Source organism: Alligator mississippiensis, chromosome 4, assembly GCF_030867095.1.
Source record: "Alligator mississippiensis isolate rAllMis1 chromosome 4, rAllMis1, whole genome shotgun sequence".
In the NCBI taxonomy this organism is placed as follows: domain Eukaryota; kingdom Metazoa; phylum Chordata; order Crocodylia; family Alligatoridae; genus Alligator; species Alligator mississippiensis.
This window is the reverse complement of record NC_081827.1, coordinates 44,183,992-44,206,078: the sequence shown is the minus strand read 5'-3', so window position 1 is coordinate 44,206,078 and position 22,087 is coordinate 44,183,992. Positions and strand designations below refer to the sequence as shown.

Genomic DNA, 22,087 nt, shown 5'->3' with positions numbered 1-22,087 from the left:
CAGCTTTTACTTTTAAAAACTGAGGTTATAATGGATCATGGATGTTTAGGGTTTGGGAAACAGACTGCTGGACCTCATTCTGAGCTGCTTCCTTCATTATAGCTTGGGCACCACTTCCATTAGTGCTCGTGTTGACCTTCTAGAACTGGCACCACCACTTTGATCTCAATTTCAGTCACATGGCTCCACTTGCTGCCTATTCACAACTATTAATAATGTATATTCAAAACAATTACAAATGTTTTGTGAAAGAGTATCCCATATTCAGGCTGACATGACTGAATTTTACTATCGCTGAAGGCCAGTGTGGCTCACTGATTTGCACTATACCAAAAGTGAAGAATGTGTTTTTTATATATGTTAATCACTTTGACAAACGTTTGCAGTGAAGGTTTCCAGCAATTGACACTCCTGAAGACAGGTGATCTAAATGATACGTTTTTACCCTTTTCTCCCTGGATTTCCTACTCGCACTAAGGCTATGTCTTCACTGGCATAAGGATCAGGCTTACATTTGGTACAGAAAGGAACACTGGGGCCCCTGGCACACCTTCATTTAAAGGTGCCTGGGATCTGCACATGTGGCATGGCAGGAGGCACAATTTTGGGATCAAGGATCAATCCTAATCATGCCCTTTTTACTTGTCAGTGCAGGGGGAACTTAGGATCATGATGCCCTGCACTGGCAAATTGAAAGTTGTGTACCTGCAGCCCCACTGTGGATGCAGGGTTTAAAGTCACAAGTGAGGGGAAGCCCTTCAGCTTCCCATACAAGGAGTTTCTGATCCCTTATGCCCAGTAGCCCTGCCGCAGCTACGGGACACTGGGTTTAAAGTCCCTTTAGTTCCTTACTCCTTTCCCCTGTACTCTGGAGCCTGACTGGGCTGCCAGGCATGGGGGAATATGGGTGCAGGGGTTTAGACTCCTTGGTGGGTGAGTGCTTTGGCTTCCCCTGGAAGGAGTTTGCAGGGAAGACTGGGCCCAGTAGGAGACTGGGGCTGTCCAGGGTTGATTCTGACAATCAGCTGACTGTTGGGCATCTGCCCCAGACAGCCCCAGTGTATGGAAATGCCACACATTCAATATAAGGCATCATATAAACCAGCCATAAAATGTTTACATTATATAATATATGAAACATTTTATGGCTGCTTTGTTATTTTAGGACATCTTAACTCAGGCACATGTGTAGTACTCTTGCCATTTAATGTGTAATTAACATGTTAATTGCAGCATAAATGTAATGTGTAGAGGGGGCCTGAGATCACAAAATAAGACAGTGGTAGTATAAAGAAGAGAACCCTGTGTCTACTCACTTATTGCCTTAACTTCATGAACTATACAGCAGTATTATAAATGAACTTTCTTCAACTTATTGGTGCCAATTTATTACATAAATATGTTTTATTGTTTGGTTGGGAATACCAGTCCAGTATTTTGTTTATCAAATTTAATTCATTGATAGCTAGTTGAATGACATTGCATATTTTAATATTGTGATTAGACAATGCAATGTTAAATTTAAAAAGTGTTTTAAAAACATCTTTCTTCAGATAACCCATTTTTACACAGAGCCAGTATTTGAATAGCACAAGGCAGATTTAGTATTGCGGTTAGGGGGCATAGGTCACTCTTAAATCCATATTTGCATTTTACTATGTTTCTCTAAAAAGAGGGGGAAAATGGGTGGGGAGGGGACTAGAAATGTCAGCAAGGCAATATAAAAAAGCCCTAATAGATTTGCTGACCTTTATTCCCAGAAATGAATTAGTAGTCATTATAATGCTGTGGATGCTCTCTTAAATAATTTAGATGCTATTGCTTGTTTCCCAAAGATTGTAGACACTTCATCAAGCTTTAGTAAAGCTAACAAAGCATAGCTAAATATGGAAATTCCTGAAAAATAAAATACGCAAATTACTGCCTTATATTTTAGGTAGATTACCTTTTAGTTTCTGCTCAATTATTCAAAAAGCTTCCAATACACATCCTTAGATAAATGTTGCAATAATGATGTACATTCTGAAGCAGAAAAATGTCAAGTGAGTAACTTTCTACATATACCTATGCATTCATTTCTGAAAAAAATCCTCCAATAAAAAAGAAAAAGAAAGGAAAGGAAAGAAACTAAAGCAAGCAAAAGTCTAAACTATCTGGTCACAAACCACAGAAAAAGATGGGAAGTAAAAATAGACCATTTATAATATAAGGTAAAATTTTGAACAGCCACCATTAAACTGAGGAGTCTAACTCTTATTTGTGTTATTTTTCCCCCATAATTATTCAGAAAACTTTTAAAGGGTCTCAGTGCTTAAGTTTATTCATTCCTCTTAGTAGGCTAAGTGCTGTTTGCCCTAATCACTTGGAGCCAGGGACTATATCGTTTTATAGCACACCATGGACCACATCTCCTCATTTGAAGGAATAATGGTATAGGGCCCTCCCCCAACATTGGTGGCAGCGGGGCCCTCCCCTAGGGGGTAACAGTAGAAGTAGTGGTGGTCACTTCTCACTTCGGGATGAGAACAGGGGAATCTGGTAATTACCTTAGCAGCAAAGGTGTATCCACTTGGTCAGGCCCATTACATGAAGGAGTCCAGTAAGGCCCATGGTCCTGGATTTAACTCCCCATTTTGATGTATGAAGCAATTCATTTCTCTCAAGACTATTGTTGAAAGCCACCTACAGATTTAGAGACGCACCACTGCATTAGTTATGTTCAGAGCACAGTTTTGAGTTATTCTTTGCAAGCTTAAAATAGTCTACTGTGCATTAAAGTACGCATGTAGATGTGCCCACTTTCTGTCTAATTGGTTGGAACCTTCCCTTAATTTATCCTTCATCTGCTTCTCAAAAGGTTTTTAGTCTCATTTGCTTCCATCACAAAAAAGACTTTTCCTTTTTACTGATGCTGCTTTACACTTTTACAGTATCAGGCAATAACTAGTATTGTTGATTTTTACTTCTCTGCTAATGCTAAGCACTCAGAATGAAAATTTCCAAGCGGTTTCAAAATAGGATTAGTCATTTATTTATGCGCAATTACTGTAGCTGAGATACAATTAGAGAGGCTATTATTCTTCATGATTCTGGCATCAGATGAAGTTAGAAAGTAACGTCTTTTTCGTAGAAGAGTTTTCTACAATGGTGTACATCCAGATGGTGAAGCAGCTTGCCTTTCCCCGTTTTCACAAACGAGAAAAAAAAAAAGTAGGTGAACCAAGACTCACCAGGCACTTCCTTCCACTCCACCTGTCCCAAACATTTGTGCTATGCCATCCTTGGAGGAGAGTTAGCCAGCTACTGGATGGACGTCTTATTATTAGATAGGAGAGAGTTTGGGCAACTCATTATATCTGAGGATTTTTCCATTTTTCCTGGCAACACCACAGTATTGTTCCTCAAACTTTGATCAGCATTATTCACTATGCTGTCTATCTCATGAAGTACTGCTGAATGAACAGCATATGTCAGTGTAGCCTCATGGCACAAACAAGACTTTTGAGTGAGGGACCACTGTGGCTTCAGGGTGAGTAGCGTTGGCTAATATGGTCCTGGTTAAAAAATTGAGGTATAGAAGTTTCCTGTACCTATACATTTCTAGCTTTATGCTTTAAAATATTCATATTTGGAGGGAAAAATGAGCCTAAAATTGTGCAAACTATACTTGTTGAATTGGGATTTCACAGTGAAAACAGTAAAGGGATAATAGCGTATTGAAATAAATGAATGGTTCATAGTGGGTACAAAGATCCATCTATTTTTGCAATGTATCAGTGTAAATTATGGTATTTCTATGCTATCCATTTCCTCTTTCTCTGATGCATTTTAATAGCATCTTAACAAAGAACCAGACAAATGCACACTTTTTTTAATGCTATACAAACTAAATGTTTTGAATCTAGGAAGGATGTCAACAAAAGATGTCAATCTTGTATATGAATAATGACCACTTATTAGAGTGAAGTCAAGCTGCAAACTGTAGGTTTTAGCTTCTCAAAGCCTTAAAAAAATTGTAAGGGCTAAGCAATAACAAGTGTATTCTTGCAGGGTAATATGGCTCATAAAAGACAATCAATTCAGATAGCTCACTCAGGAAAGTAGAGACTTCTTGTTAAATGTTGTACATGAATAGAGGTACTGGAATAAGCAAGAGACTTTGAGTGCATGAGGAGACATTGAACATAGTTGAGAGCAGCAAAACTTTCTGATTCAATAATATGTGCCTACAATGGTTATTTGATATAGTTTTAGTAAGTATACCATGATATTGTGGCTTATTTCTCAGCTACACTTATGGCTTTGAAAGATAAAGGTAGATGTCACTTTGCATGGTCTACAATAGTGATGATGATAAAGTTCATGAATTGTGGTGATGCTTTGTGCACTTTAGAGACTGAGATCCTTCATGTGATAAACTGCAATAAAAGTTGTGTTAGAATACACCTCTCTCAAGAAACCTCCTAATCACAAGTCTGAATTCTTCCAAAAGGAAATTCACTAGCCTGGTATCTGATTCTTGGGTATGTCAACACATTGAATGCATCTTGGAATGTTAAATTACATGACAACCCTTTGAAAGTTGTTCAGCATTAGTCCCATATGCATCAGCCTTTAAGGGTATATCTACATACACTAATAGTTAGAGTCGACCTATACAAAGAGGGCATCTATACTTAAACTTGACCTCTGGTGGTAGTCAAGCCTGAGCCTGGAAGCTCTGCTGAACTTTTGGGTGTGAAGTTGTCCCCACTCCTTTGTACACTAGGTTTTGGTGTACGGGAAATTTGCCAGCAGACTAATTCCTGGAACAGGTCTAGAGGGGAATCTGGAATACTTTTGAGGGGCATGCTGAAAAAATAGAAAGTATGGCTGGAATGACTTTGCTGTTGACTACGTGGTATGATGTAGAAGGGAGAGATGGCTCATCAGGCTTGGGCTGGTTGAGAGCAACCTCAAGGTGGACCCTAAATATCAGTGTACATGTGCCTTTAGAGACCAGATGAATTGACTTTGACTCCCATGCACTTGAGACAGGCAATGAGGGTCCAATCCAAGGATGCTGAAGTCATTAGAAAAACTGTCTCTGATATCAGGAGGCACTGGATCAGCGTGTGTGCATTGCTTGAAGGTTTTAAAACGAAACACCAGACAGTCGATGACAATAAAAAAGGTTACATTTTTATTTTAAAATCTTTTACTTTTATTTTCATGACTGGAGGAACAATTTTCACCTAGTATATGTAAAATAAAATACATAAAATTTCATTTTATTAAGTATTTGTGTTTTGATTTCTTTATAAAAATACAAATACTTCCTCCTCTATGTTTTAAAGTTATTTTATATGCAAAGTTAGCTTTTCTGGTATCAAATATGTATAATGCATTTTCTAATGCAATTTCCTTCAGCTTTATTGTCTATTCCTGCATGGACTTTTAAATTGTTATAACAATAAAATACATTTAAAAAAATTCTCAGTCACCTTTATTAAAAAACCACTGTCCATCAGAGACCACTTCTTCTAGGTCCCCTTAAATGTTCACTTAACATAAGTTTGGCTTTACAGCATGTGGCAAATGTTTCTTTTACAAATAATTGACAGTATATAGGTATGAACATACATCACAGAGGTACACTGACATAAATGATATTCCAAAATAGCACTAACAAGCAGTCAAAAAGAGAGCAAGTGTTTAATTCATTTCATCTGTGCAAAGAACTATGCAGATAATTTCTGGTAACATTTTAAGTGGTATCTCACAGACTCCATTCATATTTTGTGGCAGTCTTGATACTTTAGTACTTTGGAGCTTCTTTGTAATGTTTCAACCTTTATCGTCACAGTTAACAACAACAATAAAGCCGCCCTAAACCTTGGTAGATCTGACCACCGGACAATTATTCCTGCACTGAGAAATTCTCGGGGGCATACTGGTTTTTGCAGTGTTTTCTATGTCTCTTACATGTGGTTGCCAAGGATGGGGTCAGGGAAATGGGGAAGGTGGATGAGCTTCCTTGCAACACCCACCAATGTCAGACTAGCCTTCAGATGTAGCCAACATCAGGTTCAATAGCTTTTAGACTGCTAATATTAAAACTAAAATAAATGTGGTCTATGGATAATCAAAAGTGGCTTTGCATTATTTCCTATGGGGAGCAGCTGTACTGAGCATTCTTCAACTGCAGTGTAGGTTATGGGCCAACTGACTTTAAAGTAGGAATGAAGAGTCTTGAAATACACAACGATGTATACTTCCTCTTAAAAGACCATACGGCAATTTATACTTCAAGACTGAGCTGACTGATCCTCATAAGAAAAGAATAGAACTGTGACATTTCTCAAAGTGCATATTCTTTACATTTTCCAGTAATTTGAAGGCAGATCTTTGAGAAGTACAGTGAGCGATAAAGAAAGGATAAACCAGATAAAGCACAAAAATAAAAACAAATAATAAAGCAAAGGCCTGATCCTACTCTTTCTATGGCAAACTCCCATTGAATTCAGCAGGACTGGAGCCACTAATAAATAGTATGTCATAAATATTATATATATGCCAATATATTTTATGTATACTCATTAGAGCAAAAATATACATTCAGTTTATATGAAATATATGTAAGAAGATATTTAAACTATAGGAACACAGGACTAGGAGGAACATAGGACCCTTATTTACATTCTCCACAAAAAGACCATATGTTCCTAATCTACTTGGAGACCTAATAAAAAATAAGGGTTTCATTTTGCTAGGTGTTATGCTAACATAGACTAAAAAAAAATATTCCTTTTTTGTAAAGCTTACAGTATAGATAAAGCAGAAGAGAGATTGTATAAAATAATAGCGGTTTTTATAATGGAACATCAACATTTCAAAAATCCTGCTTCATTCACCGTATCATGGCATCTGATGCACTAACCAGTAGCAACTGGGAATAATTCACACATTTTAACAATTATGTACATTCCAATGTTGACATCTATATTATAGCTCTTAACAGGACAGACAATATTTATGTTGCATCTTTATCATAGCTATTAACAAGAAAGACACAATATTAACAATGTAAGTTATTTCTAAATACCCACTCAATGCAAACTTCCTCTTCAACTGCACTGGCCCTTTTGTATTTCTAACATTATTACAGTTATCTTAATATTCCACATGTCCTGCAGGAGATACTTCCTTCTGACAAAGAGGCACTTCTGTCCTACTTGACAGGTTGAATGTTAAGACCCCAGAACTGTTGGTGTGTGTGTAGTATTAATTGCTTTGATGTGGACTTAGCAGAAAATAATTCTGTTAGCTTACTCTACACTCCTATAAGCTTCACTCAGGAGTGCATCTCCATTCAGAAAAATTCTAGAGTACATTTTTAACCTTAAGCATACGTTTTAAGAAAGGTCCTAAATATGATAAGCTTATAAAACATTATCAAAGGCATTCCTGAATTGGGATCTTAATGTTTCCACTTATAGATAGTGAAAGAATGGCCAGAGTAATGTTGACAGAAAAACTGCTGTATAAATAGCCATGCTGCTCTCCTCACATTGTTTTTTGTGTTTCCTGAAAGAGCACATCTACAGACAAGTCTCTTAATGGACTGTTCAGATCATTTCCAACCTGACCTTTTGTTTGCAATCATCATTTTAAAAAGCATCACAGCTGTATAATACCAAACTAAAATAAAAACAGTGTGTTCTTGGGCTAGCAACAAATGTTACCACCACATTTGAAATATCAAAAGCTGTACTTTGTACTATTTTATGACCCTAAGAAAAGGGGCACATTGATATTCATAATGAATGTGCACATTCACAGATGTTCCTTCAAAACATATAAAAATACAATCTGAACTAGGTGAACTGGGCACGAAACATGTTCAGCTTTGATAGTTTTTTTCATGTTCATGTTTATATAGCATTCTTGCCAATTAGGAACACCAAAACAGATTGCCAGTCCTTTGGACTGGGAGATACGGTGTTTACAGTAACCTGGATCACTATCATCACTGAAGCACTCTGTATTTTTAGTAACTCATCATATGATAGTGATATGAAAATCAAAATCAGAACAAACGCTGGCTAGCTAGCTTCTATGGCCCTGTGTTATTCACAGAAGAAAGAATTGGTGCCCAGGCTGGATATGTATAGAGGTCATAGAGGGGCACTACCCATGTCATGATAGCAAGCATAACTACAGCAACTCCGATGATGTTAATGCCCAAGCCAGCTTTCACCTAAAGCAAAAAGAAAAATCAGAAGTTGATACCGAGAAATACTACAATCAAGCTTGGCTAAAGCAAATTTCCATAATAGTAAAATCATACATTACTGCTCCAGGATGATTATCAGCACAGAAAGTTACATACAGTAATTAAGGATGTTTTGGTAATAACTCACCATGTCAATAATGCTTAAATGACCATATGAAAATACAATGGCATTGGGTGGATTTGCTACTGGTAGCAGGAATGCAAATGAAGTACACAGTGTAGTAGGTATTAGTATAAAAAGTGGGTTCACATGAATAGCTTCAGCCTGTCAAATAGTAAAAAGAATGAGAGAATGGATTTCAGAGGATATATTAACTACATCAAATAAAACAAATACCTAAAATGGTCACACAAGTACATTAATTCACTGAATCCCTAGTTCAAATACAAAGAAATACCCTTGTGCGAGAACTCCATTTTTGCTTATGCGATGTGTTGCACTGGATTCAAATAAACCAAGAAAAGGTGCTCATATCCCACAGTAAGTATATCCGGACACACAGCTATTCTAGACTAGCTGGTGTACTTTAAACTGACAGCCTACTCCCTGCTCCCCATCCCTGATTAATTTCCAATTGTAGAGAAGTCCATCGAAAAAAGCATAGAGAATTTGCATCCTAACACACAAGAGTTCAGCAGTTTAAATCTGCTGAGAACAAGGATGATGAATTTGAATTTGGATGTGATAAATGGAAGTTAGTGCCAGACTTCATGAAAATAATAATACATATATTATAATGAAGTAGTGGGAGAGGAAGAAGACTATAGTATTTGAAAGCTGGGCAGGAGACAAGGAGAGGAAAGGGGAGATCAATGTTGTAGGTTTCAGAGGAGGAGCTGAGAGTTTTATGCTGCCATCCAGCATTTGTTCCAGGGAAGAGGAAGAGACACAGATACAGTGAGAACTGAGGAAGAGATAATTACATAATAAACAACTCCATTGTCTTACTGCACTCTTTTAGAAAGAACTGTTTTTTTAATGTTTATATTTCAATAATGTTTTTGTCAAAAAGGGTTTTTTTTTTTCAAAATCTGAACTTTGAAGGAATTTTTTTTCCAGAAAATTCAGAAAACCATTATCATTTATGAATTACTAAAAAGACCCCAAACAAACAAACAAAAACATTTTAAAACATTTTCATAGTTTGTTTTTTTAAATAAGATGCTTCTTTGAGTAGGTGCTACCACTCCACTGGTAGATTGGTAGAACCAGTGCTTTGAACGAATCTCATATATTTGTATTCTTTTTGAACAGAGCAAAGAACAGTAAGGATAAAGCAGACCTTACATAGGGTACTCACCAGAGGTGCTAGTATAGGCAAGAATATTGTAATGGTAGCTGGATTGCTGGCCACTTCTGTCACTGAAGTGACAATCAAAGATGAAATCAGGATAATCAGCCACATTGGTAATGATCCCAGAGGAGTTAATTTACTTCCAATCCAAAGTGATAGATTTGAATCCTGCATAGGGAACAAGATTATGTAATTATATCACAGCAGCTATTGAATACAAAATAGTAAGTTCAGTACTACAAATTACACACTGTTAATTTGCAAGGTAGTTACATAAATAGAGATAAGACATTCTTCATGATCCACCATATATTTATCAGGAGAACATTCTTGTGTCAAAATGTTGTACTCTTTTACTATAACGAGAATTGAAAACTATATTGCAATATATATCTCTTCATGGATATGCTTCAGAGATGCTTAAGGAGACAACTTCAAATGTTTTTAGCGTTTGTGCATAACAAGCTTTATGAGCAAATGTTGCTTATTTTACTCATGTGTTTGGACAGCAGAGCTCCAGATGGGGTGAGAAGGAGGTGTCATTCATGCAAACAGCTGCAGGATGGCAGCATTAGATTGTAATGACTCTAGCTAGCTCAGGTGCTGTGGAAAGAATACAGTCACATAAATGCAACACTGCATGGGCTAACTACCTCGATTCAGAAACAGTGTATATTAGCTTGGATGGTATGCCATGCTAACACAGCTGTACTTCTTCTAGCACCTGACTTAGCTCTGAACAGGCTAGCACAGGTGCCCCTATTTACTGAAATATTTATATTTTTAAACAGTTCTTTAATTATAGTTAATTTCTTGCCTTTTAAATAGTAGGAAAATATAAAATGTATTCAGATGCATCAAATGTAGATTGACTGGAGTTACTTATGTCATGGTTCTGATTAGTAAACAATTTTTTCTGCACTTACAATTTTTTAAGGCTGTTAATAGAGGCTCCACTGTAATTTTTACCCTCTTATATGAATAATCTTGAATCTCCTCAGCATTACCATGTACAGTGTTTGGTTCATTCTTAGCAAAATTGTTTGAATGCTCAAATAGAATGTTTGAATACCCTTGAATATGCTATAAATCTGTATTGCACTTGGTGCAGATCATTTAAATATTTCAGTATATTGTATACATTGCATTACCTCACAGCCATCTGCCAGTGCAAACCCTCCACCAACAAGAATAGCTATTTCCCACGGCATGCAGGTCTGAAATTCCTTCCAAGTAATCAGTGGAGCATAATCAAAAAAAGCTAGGAAAAAAAACATAACAACCTTTAAAAAAATACTCATTTCCAATACTTGGATAAACTTATACCTATCCTATGGAGGGAAAGGATATATTTAAAGTAAATCTTTGTCATCATAAAATTAAGAAGGTTTTTCCTGTAACCCATGTTGGCTTTTTGGGGCACAGCCTCAGCTCAGGTAAATTGTCATAGTGTAAAGTCATTTGAATTATGACAGTTTATATCATAAAGCCCTATAAAGCCAACGGAAAGATGTTTTCCATTTAGATATCAGATCCCTATGTAAAGCCAGCTTCTGCTGCCTGTATAGGGCATCAGTTCTTACTCTGCAAGTATTATTCATGATTATCAGTGCAAGGGATTTATTTCCTGCTAAGATACCAGTCTGTGTAATAAAGTAGACCCTGGGCACGTCTACATGTGATGCTATGTCGCCGTAGCAACATGCTAAAGCTATGTAGCATCCACAGGTGTCGACCCATGACCAGGAGCTACAATGCCATAGCAATGTGCTCCCCCAGTATAGTGTGCCGCTATGGCAAAGTATCTGCTAAAAATAACTGGGCACCACATGTACAGTGCAGTGCGGTCTGTTACTGCGTTGTAATTTAGTACTTCCAAGAGAAAGCACTAAATCACAGTACAGTAACAATGTTGCCATAGTGACACATGTAGAAGTGCCCAATGCAGGAAAAATCAAATATCAAATGAACATCTAACTGCCAATATAGTTACATTATATTTGTTTTTATGTTTACATTGTAGTCTTCACTTCAGCTTCATTGAAATGAAATTGTATGTTTCACTCTCTTTCCATAAAAGAATCATTTTCCACTTCTCATAAACTAGCTCAGTGCTTTTGTGTATGGGCTTCCAGAACTGCAGAAGAAACGTTTGAAAAAATAGCACATATTTTTCTATTTATACCAGTTTCCAGGCACCACTAACCTCCTATCCAGTTTTCTTTCATTTAGCAACATCAACAGTACTTCCTGGGCTTAAGTATCCGACAATATTCCTTTAACAACACCAGGTTATGGTCATATGGGGCTAAATTCTACAGTTCTTACTTTAGAAAAGCTCCCAGTAAAGCATACTCAACTGTTTTCTCCATTTGAAGTCCTAGACACTCTTTTTGCAGGAATTATAAAGAAGAGGAGGCCAATCAGTAAGGCAGCTGTTGAATCGGTAGCAAAACCTTTGTACCTGGAGAGAGATTAAAGATGTATTTGCTAAATAAAGAATGAAGAATATACAGCACCTGGAAAAATATTTAGGTTAATAGCTGCAGAAATACACATGAATGCCATAAAAAGTAACCTTTTTGTCTGTACAGCATTTTTTCACCATCTAGTGATCTTTAAGTTTCAGAATTTTTATGCTTAAATTTCCTAATTTCCACATTACTTTACCAGTTTCTTGGGTACAGTGTTTGCTTTGTATCTTGGTAGTGGTGCATTTAACAACAGACCTAACATTGGTGCTAGGAGAATTATTCTTTCCCCAAACTTTCTTAATGGTAAAGAGCTGGCCTGGTGCTTCTTCTAACACCCCATCCTGTCAGCACAGGTGCAGGATAACACAGCGCCCTACACTGTACCAGTTTCTGGTATATTTTCAACCCTTGGAACTATTTGCAACAGTGTCCAATTCAGCATTTTTTTCTCACTACAAATTCCCGTTCAGTTACATAAGATTTTTGCTTGATCAAGAATTATTGTTTCGATAAGGGGCCATATAATACACATATTTCTACATAGACTTGATACTATTCTGATTGGATATTTGCCTAGCATAACTTAGCCCTGATTTTTTTATTTTTTTTTACTATGTGGGGGTATCTACATATGCAATTAATTGAAATCACTAAACTTTGGTGCATATTGCCCTGGATTTTATTGCTCCTGGGTGCAGGGTTTGAATGTACGCCCAGGAATGCAGCACATTGAGCTGGGTCAGAGAACCCCAGATGGCAGGGCTTGGAGGGTCAGCCTGGGGCTGCTTCAACCTCGCTCAGCGTGCTGCAGAGGGGCTGGCTGGGGTACAAGGATGCTCCAGTATGGGCCTAGCCAGCAGGCAGCCCCCACGCTGAAGCACCCTCATGCTCCCGCCCGCCAGGTCAGTGTCTACATATGCATTGCTATGCACAAAAAAACTGTTCAGCAGGACAGTAATTGAATTTACAAGTAATAACTTGCTGCAGAATGTATTATTTTCTTTCAGCCTAATAGGGCCTAATGTGTAGAAGCTGAGATGTTTGCTGCAAAGCTAATTAGGCAACAGCAGTAAATATCTCATGTAGATGTGCTCTGTTATTCATAAACCATCACTCATTGTTATATGGCCACACTTTATGACATCCCATAATCCAGTAGGGCAGTCTAGAACACCTAGACCTTAAGAGCAGTGCTGGGTAAAACTCAAGATATTTTAATAAATATAATGTACTGAACACCCCCCCCCCCCCCCATTTAAAAACTAATTTTCTCATGCAGGCTATACGTACTATAAAATAAATACTGTCTGTGTTAAAAATAAAGGCAGTGAGTGACTCTTTTAAGTATATGTTAGTTTTTTGTTGGTTTTTTTATACTGCTTGCTACCATATAATTTCTTTTATGGATATTACACTTTAGAAATATGTGGGATGCACTATTTTCCATGCTGCAGGAGAGGATTGCTCAACTCTCCAATTCAGTTGAATTCATTCATAGAATAGTCATGTACCTGCTGATGGCCTAGGCAGCCATTTAACAGAAGTCTACACTGCAAAGTTCTGCTCTAATAGCTATGTGGGCTAGGAGTCAATGTAGCTATTTTAATAAAACCTGTGGGTACATAGCTACGCTGACGAAAGAATGTTTTTATTGGCCTCATTTTTATTGTTTTGGGATGGGGTGTAGCTCTGCCAGCACATACACTGTACCTCCACAATGGGATTCTGCTAATACACCTAGAAGCCAAGTTCAGACATGCAGGCACATGTGGTTTGTGGCATCACAAACCTCTTTCTGGTGCCACAAACCACACCATGGAATGTTAAAATGCGCCCCACACTGCAATTTGCAGCACAGGGGCAAAATTTGTTACCAGCAAAAAAGAGCACCAGGAAAAAAGTGGCATAGAGCAAGGGAACATAGCATGCACCAGAACAAACAGAAGTTTGGTCCTCCAGTGAGATGCTCTGGCTGCCGGCCAGGATGTTGCTGCTGCTCAGTCTGTGCCCCTGCTGCTCCAGCACGTTAGGAGCCAGGAGGAGCTGGGCAAGGGCAGTTTGCCCAAAGCGGGACAACGTGTCCCGCAATAAAACGCATATGCAGGAGCGTAAGCTGCAGCACAAAGTAGCATCAAAAATTTGTACTGCTACTATTTGAGCCATTGCACGTGCATATGCCTGCATGTTTGGACGTGGCCAGGCTGATATAATTCCAAAGATAAAGGCTTCTGTTGTGTCAACAAGGCCTATACTGTAGGATCCAATCCTGCATTCTCACATGATTAGCCTGGATGCAAGACTTGGCTTGAAATGATATAATTCCTACAGTTACCTCTTTTTGAAAGCAGAGTCTTCTGTGAATAACAAAACTATGTGGTTTAATAACTAATCAGCATTCCGGGAAAATCTGCTCATGGGACAGTGCTGCATATACATTCATGGGCTCAAAGAGATAAAACTACCTGAACTGAATTAAAAAATAAAACAACAAGTGACACTACTGTTTGGTGTGCTGCACATGCACCTCATCTTAGCAGGGGCATTTTAAATACCATTTTTTTTGAAGTATGTAAATTTTTCAAAATCTATTTGTCTCATTTTTGATGTACACATATAAATTATGCAGCAACATAAGGTACTATAGAAATACTTGCCCTACAAATCATCTAAGTGCTGCGCTCAAAGGAAATCTTGTAGCCAGCTAAATTGAGGTAATTCTGGGGAATAGGAGACATGGCAATCTAACACAAAGTATTCTATTCAGGTTCCTGCAACTGCACCAAGCCCTATGCACTTCCAGAAGTGCATGTTGTAGCCTGATGTTAGCACAAAATAAACATACAAGCCACCCTGTATGCATGCATGTACCTTATTTTATATTACATTATTAAAGTGGAAGTATTTCAACCTGAAACATAATCCAACCAACACTGTTATTACCTACCCTAGATATATCATCTCTACTGAACCACTTGCCAGTGTAAAAACTTCCATTCCTGAACAAGCTCATAAAGAACCTGGGCAAAGACCAAATTGCAGCTTATCTGATTGAAGCTAATATCCTAGGCCCAGTGCAATCTGGATTCAGTCTGGGACATGGAACTGAGACTGCTTTACTGGGATTGATGGATGATATCAGGAGATAGCAGATATCCATCCTAATCCTGAACCACTTTGCAGGATTTGACACTATTGAGTATAAAGCATTGCTGTCTCTTCTGAGAGAGGTAGGCCAGAGTCAAAGTAATATACTGATTCATCATTCTTTAGTAAGGTTATAAGATAGGTTGGTAAAGATTAGCTGCTAGATATAATTGACTTTTGTAAGGCATTTACCTTAGTACAGAGGACTTTCTGATAAAATATTAGCACTGCACAATATTAGTAAAGCATATATTAAATGTTTTAAGAACTGGCAGCTGACAGATCTCAAAATATTAGTCAGCAAAAGGGGGTTGTTAATAAATGGGGAGTTCTCTGGTAGTGTTCCAGAGGAATCATTACTCTGCCTGTCACTATTCAAAATATTTTCATCAGGTATTTGGAACTAAATATAAAGTTTGAAGATGATGCAAGTTTTGGGGTAATGATGAAGATGGAACAGTCAAATAGTACTATTTTCAACACTTGATAATCTGAGCCTATTTAAACAACATGCATGTGAAGAAGCCAAATGGAAAGTTGCACATTTAGAAATAAGGAATGTAGGCCAGATCTACATCAGAAAGGACTATAACCTGGAAAGAGCCAAGTCTGAAAAGGATGCGGTGTGATAAAGCAGAGGCAACTCAACATGAGCTCCCAACATGAAGCAATGGCAAAAAAGGCTATGTCATCCTTGGATCTACAACCAGGGCTGTCATGGGTGGAATTTCAAAGTGATTTTGCTTCTGTGTCCAACACTGTTGAGACCATTACAAGAATACTGCATATAATTCTGTATTCTCATGGTTTCCTTACACATGCTCACAGGAGCCACTCTAATTAAAGCACTTACAGCATCTCATGTATTCAGATTCCTGAACTTCAAATGGTGGCAGGGACACTATCTAAAGGTCATTAAACAAGCTTTAGTTAAAGGACCCCCACTGCCATTTTGAAGCGCAGGTATGCTGAATATACAAGATGCTGAGGCTGCTGGAACATGCTAATTAGTACACTCCAGCAGACTTGATTAATCGAGTCTGCTCCAACACGCTATAATTACCACGCATTGGAGCAGATGTCCCACACATCTACAGGCACCTGGTGTCCAAGTATTTAAAAGAATATTAAAAAGAGATGGTACAGAGAAGAGTCATATAAATGAGGAGACTGGAGAAAATGACAAAGTAAGAAGCTTAAAAGCACTTCCTTATTTGTTTCTGAAAAGAAGGTTGAGAGACTTGATTAGTCTATCCATGGGGAGAAAATACCAAGTACTGATGGGAGGAAAGACAGAATGAGAACAAATTATTAGGAGCTGATTCCTTTCAAAATGGAAATCAGGCAAACATTTTTAGCAGTGAGGGTGATTACATCACTGGTACAAACTACCGAGGGAAATAATGGATTGTCTGTCTTTTGATATCTCTAAATCAAACCTGGATGCTTTTCAGGAAGATATGTTGTAACCACATACAAGTCACTGGACTAAAAACAACAGGAAGCACTGTAAGGGTGCCTATACATGAGCAGTGAGGCTGCTCTGATGCAATGTAATTATAGCACATTGGAGCAGACTTGACTAAAAACTCATATAGAACAGAGCAGAACAGAACAGAACACCCCTGAACAAATTATCGGTTCTCATTTGAAATCATAATGTACAAAACTTGGATAAACTGTAGTTAGACTAAATCTTCGAATATTGAAAAGAACACAATATACTTGTACATTTTAAGGATAATAATACAATGAAGTAATTGTAACAAGAGCTCTGCACAAAGAAGCAAGATCTGGATAGCACAAATTTTTTTCTTATGTTTCTTTTGTAAAGAATTACAGGCTTTGATTTCATCAGGTTAGGTCAAAGACCATACAATATATCATAATTAAACCTAAGGTAAAATGACACATGCTTATATTCCAAATAAAAACATTAGCGGGCATACATGAAGCACTGTCCTTGTGAGGGCTAAGTTCGCAGATGACACCAAATTATAGGGAAGTGCAGTCACACTAGAGGATAAGCTGGCAATTCAGGCCAAGCTGGACAGGCTTGCAAGGTAAGCAGATTAAAACCTGATGACATTCAACACAGAGAAATTCAAGGTGCTCCACCTTGGGAGAAAAAACCCACATCATGCTTATAGGCTTGGCAGTGCTACACTCATGATCAAAAGAGACTTGGGGGTCATGAATGACCACAAGATGAACATGAGCCAATGCAATGCTGCAGCCAGCAAAGCAAATAAAACTCTGGCATGCATCTACTGATGCATCTCAAGCAAGAGTTAAGAAGCCATCCTCACACTTTATTTGGCCCAGGTGAGGCTGCAGGTGGAGTACTACATCTAATTATGGGCTTCACACTTTGGAAAGGATGTGGAGAAGCTTGAGAGAGTTCAGAGGAGAACCACATGCATGATTAGAGGTCAAGAGAAGAGGCCTTGCGAAGAGAGGCTGAGAGGCATGGGACTCTTTAGCCTGGATAAGCGAAGACTCAGGGGTGACTTGGTGGCAGCCTACAAGTATATAAGGGGTGTGCATCAGGAACTGGGAGAACATCTGTTCACCAGGGCACCCCAAGGGAAATCGAAGTTTTAATAGTCACAAACTGCTGGAAGACGGTTTTAGACTAGACATAAGGAAAAACTTCTTTACTGTCCAAGTCTCCAGAGTCTGGAATAGACTCCCCCCAAAAGTGGTGCAAGCACCTACTCTGGATCCTTTAAAAAAATGCTTGGATGCTTATTTTGTTGAGGTGATCTGATCCCAGCTGACTTCCTGCCCCTTGGGCAGGTGGCTGGACCCAATGTTCTCGTGATATCCCTTTCAACCCTAATGCCTATGGAATCTATGAAGTATCTGTGAGTATAGTTATTATAAGAACACTCCATTCTTCTCTATTTGTGAGAAAAATACTTTTGTCAGACAATAAGCAGAGAAGTTTAAATAGGAAAATATTGGTGTTTAAATGGAAAGAATCTGACAGTAAGCCTCAGCTTTTAAAGACCTATTTACAATTGCTTTTTTTAGTATGTGAGCTAGGTCATTAAGTGATGCTATGTGAACATTAAATGCTATTATAAACCAGGAAGGCATGTTCAGCCAGTCTGATTGCTTGATTGGCTGATTGCTTGATTAAATCAACTTCTTTTAGAAAAATGTTGCTAAATGAAGAGAAAGATCATAAGCTCTTCTGTGTGGAAAGAAGGTTCTCTGCATTTTTCTATTGCTTGGAAAATATATTCAAAAGGTAAAAACAATGCAAATTCTTAATGATAGGCAGAATCTATTAAATGTTTTTGCACCCCAAAATACCTCTGCTCTGCACTTTACATTTTCAGAGTTACAGCCATTTCTCACAACACCCCCCACCCTTCTGCTACCACCCTGCTACAGGTCTGTGTCTGTATCGTTAATTGTGGAAGTAAATGCATATATAGTGAAGAGTATGAGTATCCGCTTGTTCATGCATGTTCACCTGAGATGAAAACATAGATAGGGCTGTCATTAGTTTGTATATTGTAATGAGAGAAATCAGAGTTGATAAGGTTGTCAAGGAGAGGATGTAAAAAGAAGAGGTGGGGGAAAGAGATAGGTACCCTTGGAGGGAAACAACAGACAACAAGGAAGGAAGAAAAGCTACCAGAGGAAGTGCTCAAGGAATAGCCAGGGAGGTAGGAGAGAACCAGAGGAAGACACAATGTAGTAACCAGGGGTAGGAACAGAAAAAGAAACTGGAGAAGGAAAGAGTTTTCAGATATAGAGGGTGATCAACATGTTCAAAGCAGCAGACAGATCAGGAAGGGCAAGAATGGAACCAAGTTAGTGATAAGATAGTTAAGACATTTCAGAGTGAAGAAATGAGGGAAATGATATGATAAGAGGGAAATTATATGACAGCTGGGCAAACAAAACAGGTGAGATTAAGAAAGGATCTCTGATGCATGTTTGGTGAAATAAAATCTAAATGAACATTCAGAGAATTTATCAATTTATAGCACACAAAGGGTGAGGACCCATGACAAGCATGTGACCAGGTAAAAGATCACAGGGACTTATCACTGTTACACATTAACTGCCCATGTGCATATTCTAACTCCATGGTAGATAAAAGCTAAATTGTAGTAACTTGGTATCATGCTTCTCATTCATAAATGACTAACCTAATATGAGGCATTTGCAGATGTTCCCAGGACCTGATCTATGATCATACAGCTTGCTTTAAGCTGCATGATTGTAGATGAGGTCCCATTTGTGCACATGTTCGCCAGTGCCAGGAGCCACAAAGGGAACATGATTTAAGTAAGGCAAGGTGGAGGGAGGGACAGGTGGGACTGGGTAGCCTGGTGGGTTTGCAGGGGTGAGGATTGTACATTGGGGTGTGTGGGGATCTTAGGGCTAAAAATAGCTCTCCCAGGATGGTGGGAGGGCTGGGGGGGAGGGTAGGAAAAGTGTGGCCTTGAGTTTGGGGCAAGTGGCTGGGCTTTCTCAGTTCCAGGGATTCACTCCAAACTTCTACACACATTTGGTTAGATGAACTAAGTTAGATCAGGCTGGCCATTTTTTGCCTTATCTAAACTACCTGAATGTATGTACAGTTTATCACTTAGATCAACCTAATTCTAGTTAGGTCAATCTAAGCGTAACATCTGCACATACCCATAGTTTTCATTTTCACAGACCTGCAGGTTGTAAATTAGCTTCTTTTCTATGTTGGCTAACACATTACACCAGCAGAGTCTCTGTATGCCTGACAAAGGATATTTGTGCCTTAAAGCTTGCAAATAACATTTTTCCAACTAGTTAGTTGGTGTAATAAAAAATATCACATCTACCCAAAGAACCTTGCCTACCCATAGTTAAGCTTTTATGTACTATGGGGTATGTGGGTAACTAGTTTATCTGCCCATACTATAATTAAATACATTTCTAGATATTTTATAATCTTCAGACTATGCAGACTATTCTTTCTTCCTACCTACCTAGAAATATATAATTGCTTAATGTTAGTACATAAATGCATATGATCTACTAATATAAGACTTATGTGCATAAAGGAGATAAGCATAAATAGATCCCACTATCTCCACTTTGTCACCCTGATTGCTAAACCAGAATGACACCCTTGTAAAATAAACTTATGAATTTATATAAAAACTGCATTTGGTTTTACAGCACATCTAAACAATAATACATTATTAAAATCAGGGCAATAATTACATAGCTGTAAAAATACATTTTAATAAGTATTCTTTTATCATCATCATATATAAGTTCATTTAGGACCAAATAGTATAGTTACTGGTAGCATTTAAATTGTGTTACTCACTGTGGAAAAAGTGAAGACCATCCAGGGATGAATCCAGGATCTCTTGTAAACCACAACAGGGCCATTAGAATGAATAGGACAAGAGTAATAATCTCCGGGTAGCTGCAGCAAAAGCACAGTTTGTCATTGTCTGTTTTCCTTGCATTAAAACTATGCTTGCTTTCTAGTGCCTTTGTTTTTTGCCTGCAGTTTGCAGTCTGTCTTACCTTACTGATCCAAGCTTTTTATATTCCTCTTCAATCACCTGGGCTGCGGCCTGTTCTCTGGCTGATTTTGCCTTGCCGCATTGGAACATTTCTTTGAAACTGGGAAGTAAATCAACAATAAGAAATGTGTCTTCATATTACAGCCCAAATTCCCAAGCTTTTAAAGTATTGGATACATTTATTAGATTAAGACCTCAGGTCTACAAGCCAAGCTACTGTCTCCTATTTAATTGTGCATACCCAGGATCTCTGAATACTGTGATTAACTGAAGAGTACACAACTGAATTGGAGACTGATGAAGGAAGCAGTAAAATAGGGCCCAGTGTTGAGGTCTGTGATTAAGACAGAGCAGGTAACCTGCATGTTTAGATTCTTAGGACATGCAGCATGGCTTAATGGATAAAACCCTGGATTGGAAAATCAAGAAACTTTGGTTGATAACAAATGATCTGAGATGTGGCTGCAGGCAAGTGCATCCCTAATTTTCCTTCCACTTCTTGTTCATGTTAAATGTAAACTGTAATCTCTTTAAGGAAGGGTAGTATTTTACTATATGTCTACCACACTTGCCACAAGTTGGGACCTTACACACATGCACACACAAATATTAACAACAAATGACTCATGAGACTGAAGACCTAGTAGGTATTCTATTTCCAAATGCTGAGGTTTGTCATTTAGACCAGGAGTGCTAGACAATAATGATTACGTCTGTACAATCTTATTCATACAGGTTTTTCTGTCAGAAAGGACAAAGATCTTTAAAACAAAACCCCAAAATGGCTTATTTACCCATGAAGGGGGATTCCTTTGCAAAAAAACAAAAATCAGATCTAGTTAAAGGAAATTGTCAATGACTTTGTTGAGTCTGACTCTTTCTCATACAGCATCATTTTCTTCTGCCCTGGGAGAGTTTTTACTGCATTTATTAGCCAGTGCAGTAATTGGGGAATACGACAGAGTATCTCACTATGAATTAGATGATCGATTTTAGCTTTCAATTCACCTTCTCTTGGATCTCTCAATCCACCCTTCTACTGTGTTACAAAGAACACCATCAATACAGCCTAGGAATTTTTTTAAAATTATACTATTATTAGAGGGGGAAACACTTCCAATTGATTTTCTACAACCTGCATCTGCTGTTTACACCCTTAGAAAGCAAGGGCTCTGTGGATAGCATTTAATACCTATTTCACACAGTTATATATTCATTCACAAGATTCAAGGCAGTGGAGACCCAAAGCATTGTTATTCTATCTAAAAACTTGCAGCACAACTCTGAACAGTACAAATCCATATGAAACAACCTTCCCCTTGCACATGCACACATTTATGGGAACAAAACATACTATGG

General features: G+C 38.0%; 1 protein-coding gene across 2 annotated transcripts in view; it reads right to left on the bottom strand.

The window, feature by feature from the left end:
• Positions 1-5,159: 5,159 nt before the first annotated feature.
• Positions 5,160-22,087, bottom strand: part of SLC13A1 (solute carrier family 13 member 1) — a 92,460-nt gene continuing 75,532 nt past the window's right edge. For both annotated transcript variants that reach the window (XM_059725927.1, XM_059725928.1), the window contains exons 10-16: positions 20,730-20,828; positions 20,524-20,625; positions 11,931-12,034; positions 10,722-10,831; positions 9,577-9,738; positions 8,403-8,540; positions 5,160-8,239 (exon numbers count right to left, since the gene is read on the bottom strand). In XM_059725927.1, the coding sequence (XP_059581910.1) occupies positions 8,096-8,239; positions 8,403-8,540; positions 9,577-9,738; positions 10,722-10,831; positions 11,931-12,034; positions 20,524-20,625; positions 20,730-20,828 (859 nt within the window). In that variant the 3' untranslated portion in view covers positions 5,160-8,095. The remainder of the gene's footprint in view (positions 8,240-8,402; positions 8,541-9,576; positions 9,739-10,721; positions 10,832-11,930; positions 12,035-20,523; positions 20,626-20,729; positions 20,829-22,087) is intronic.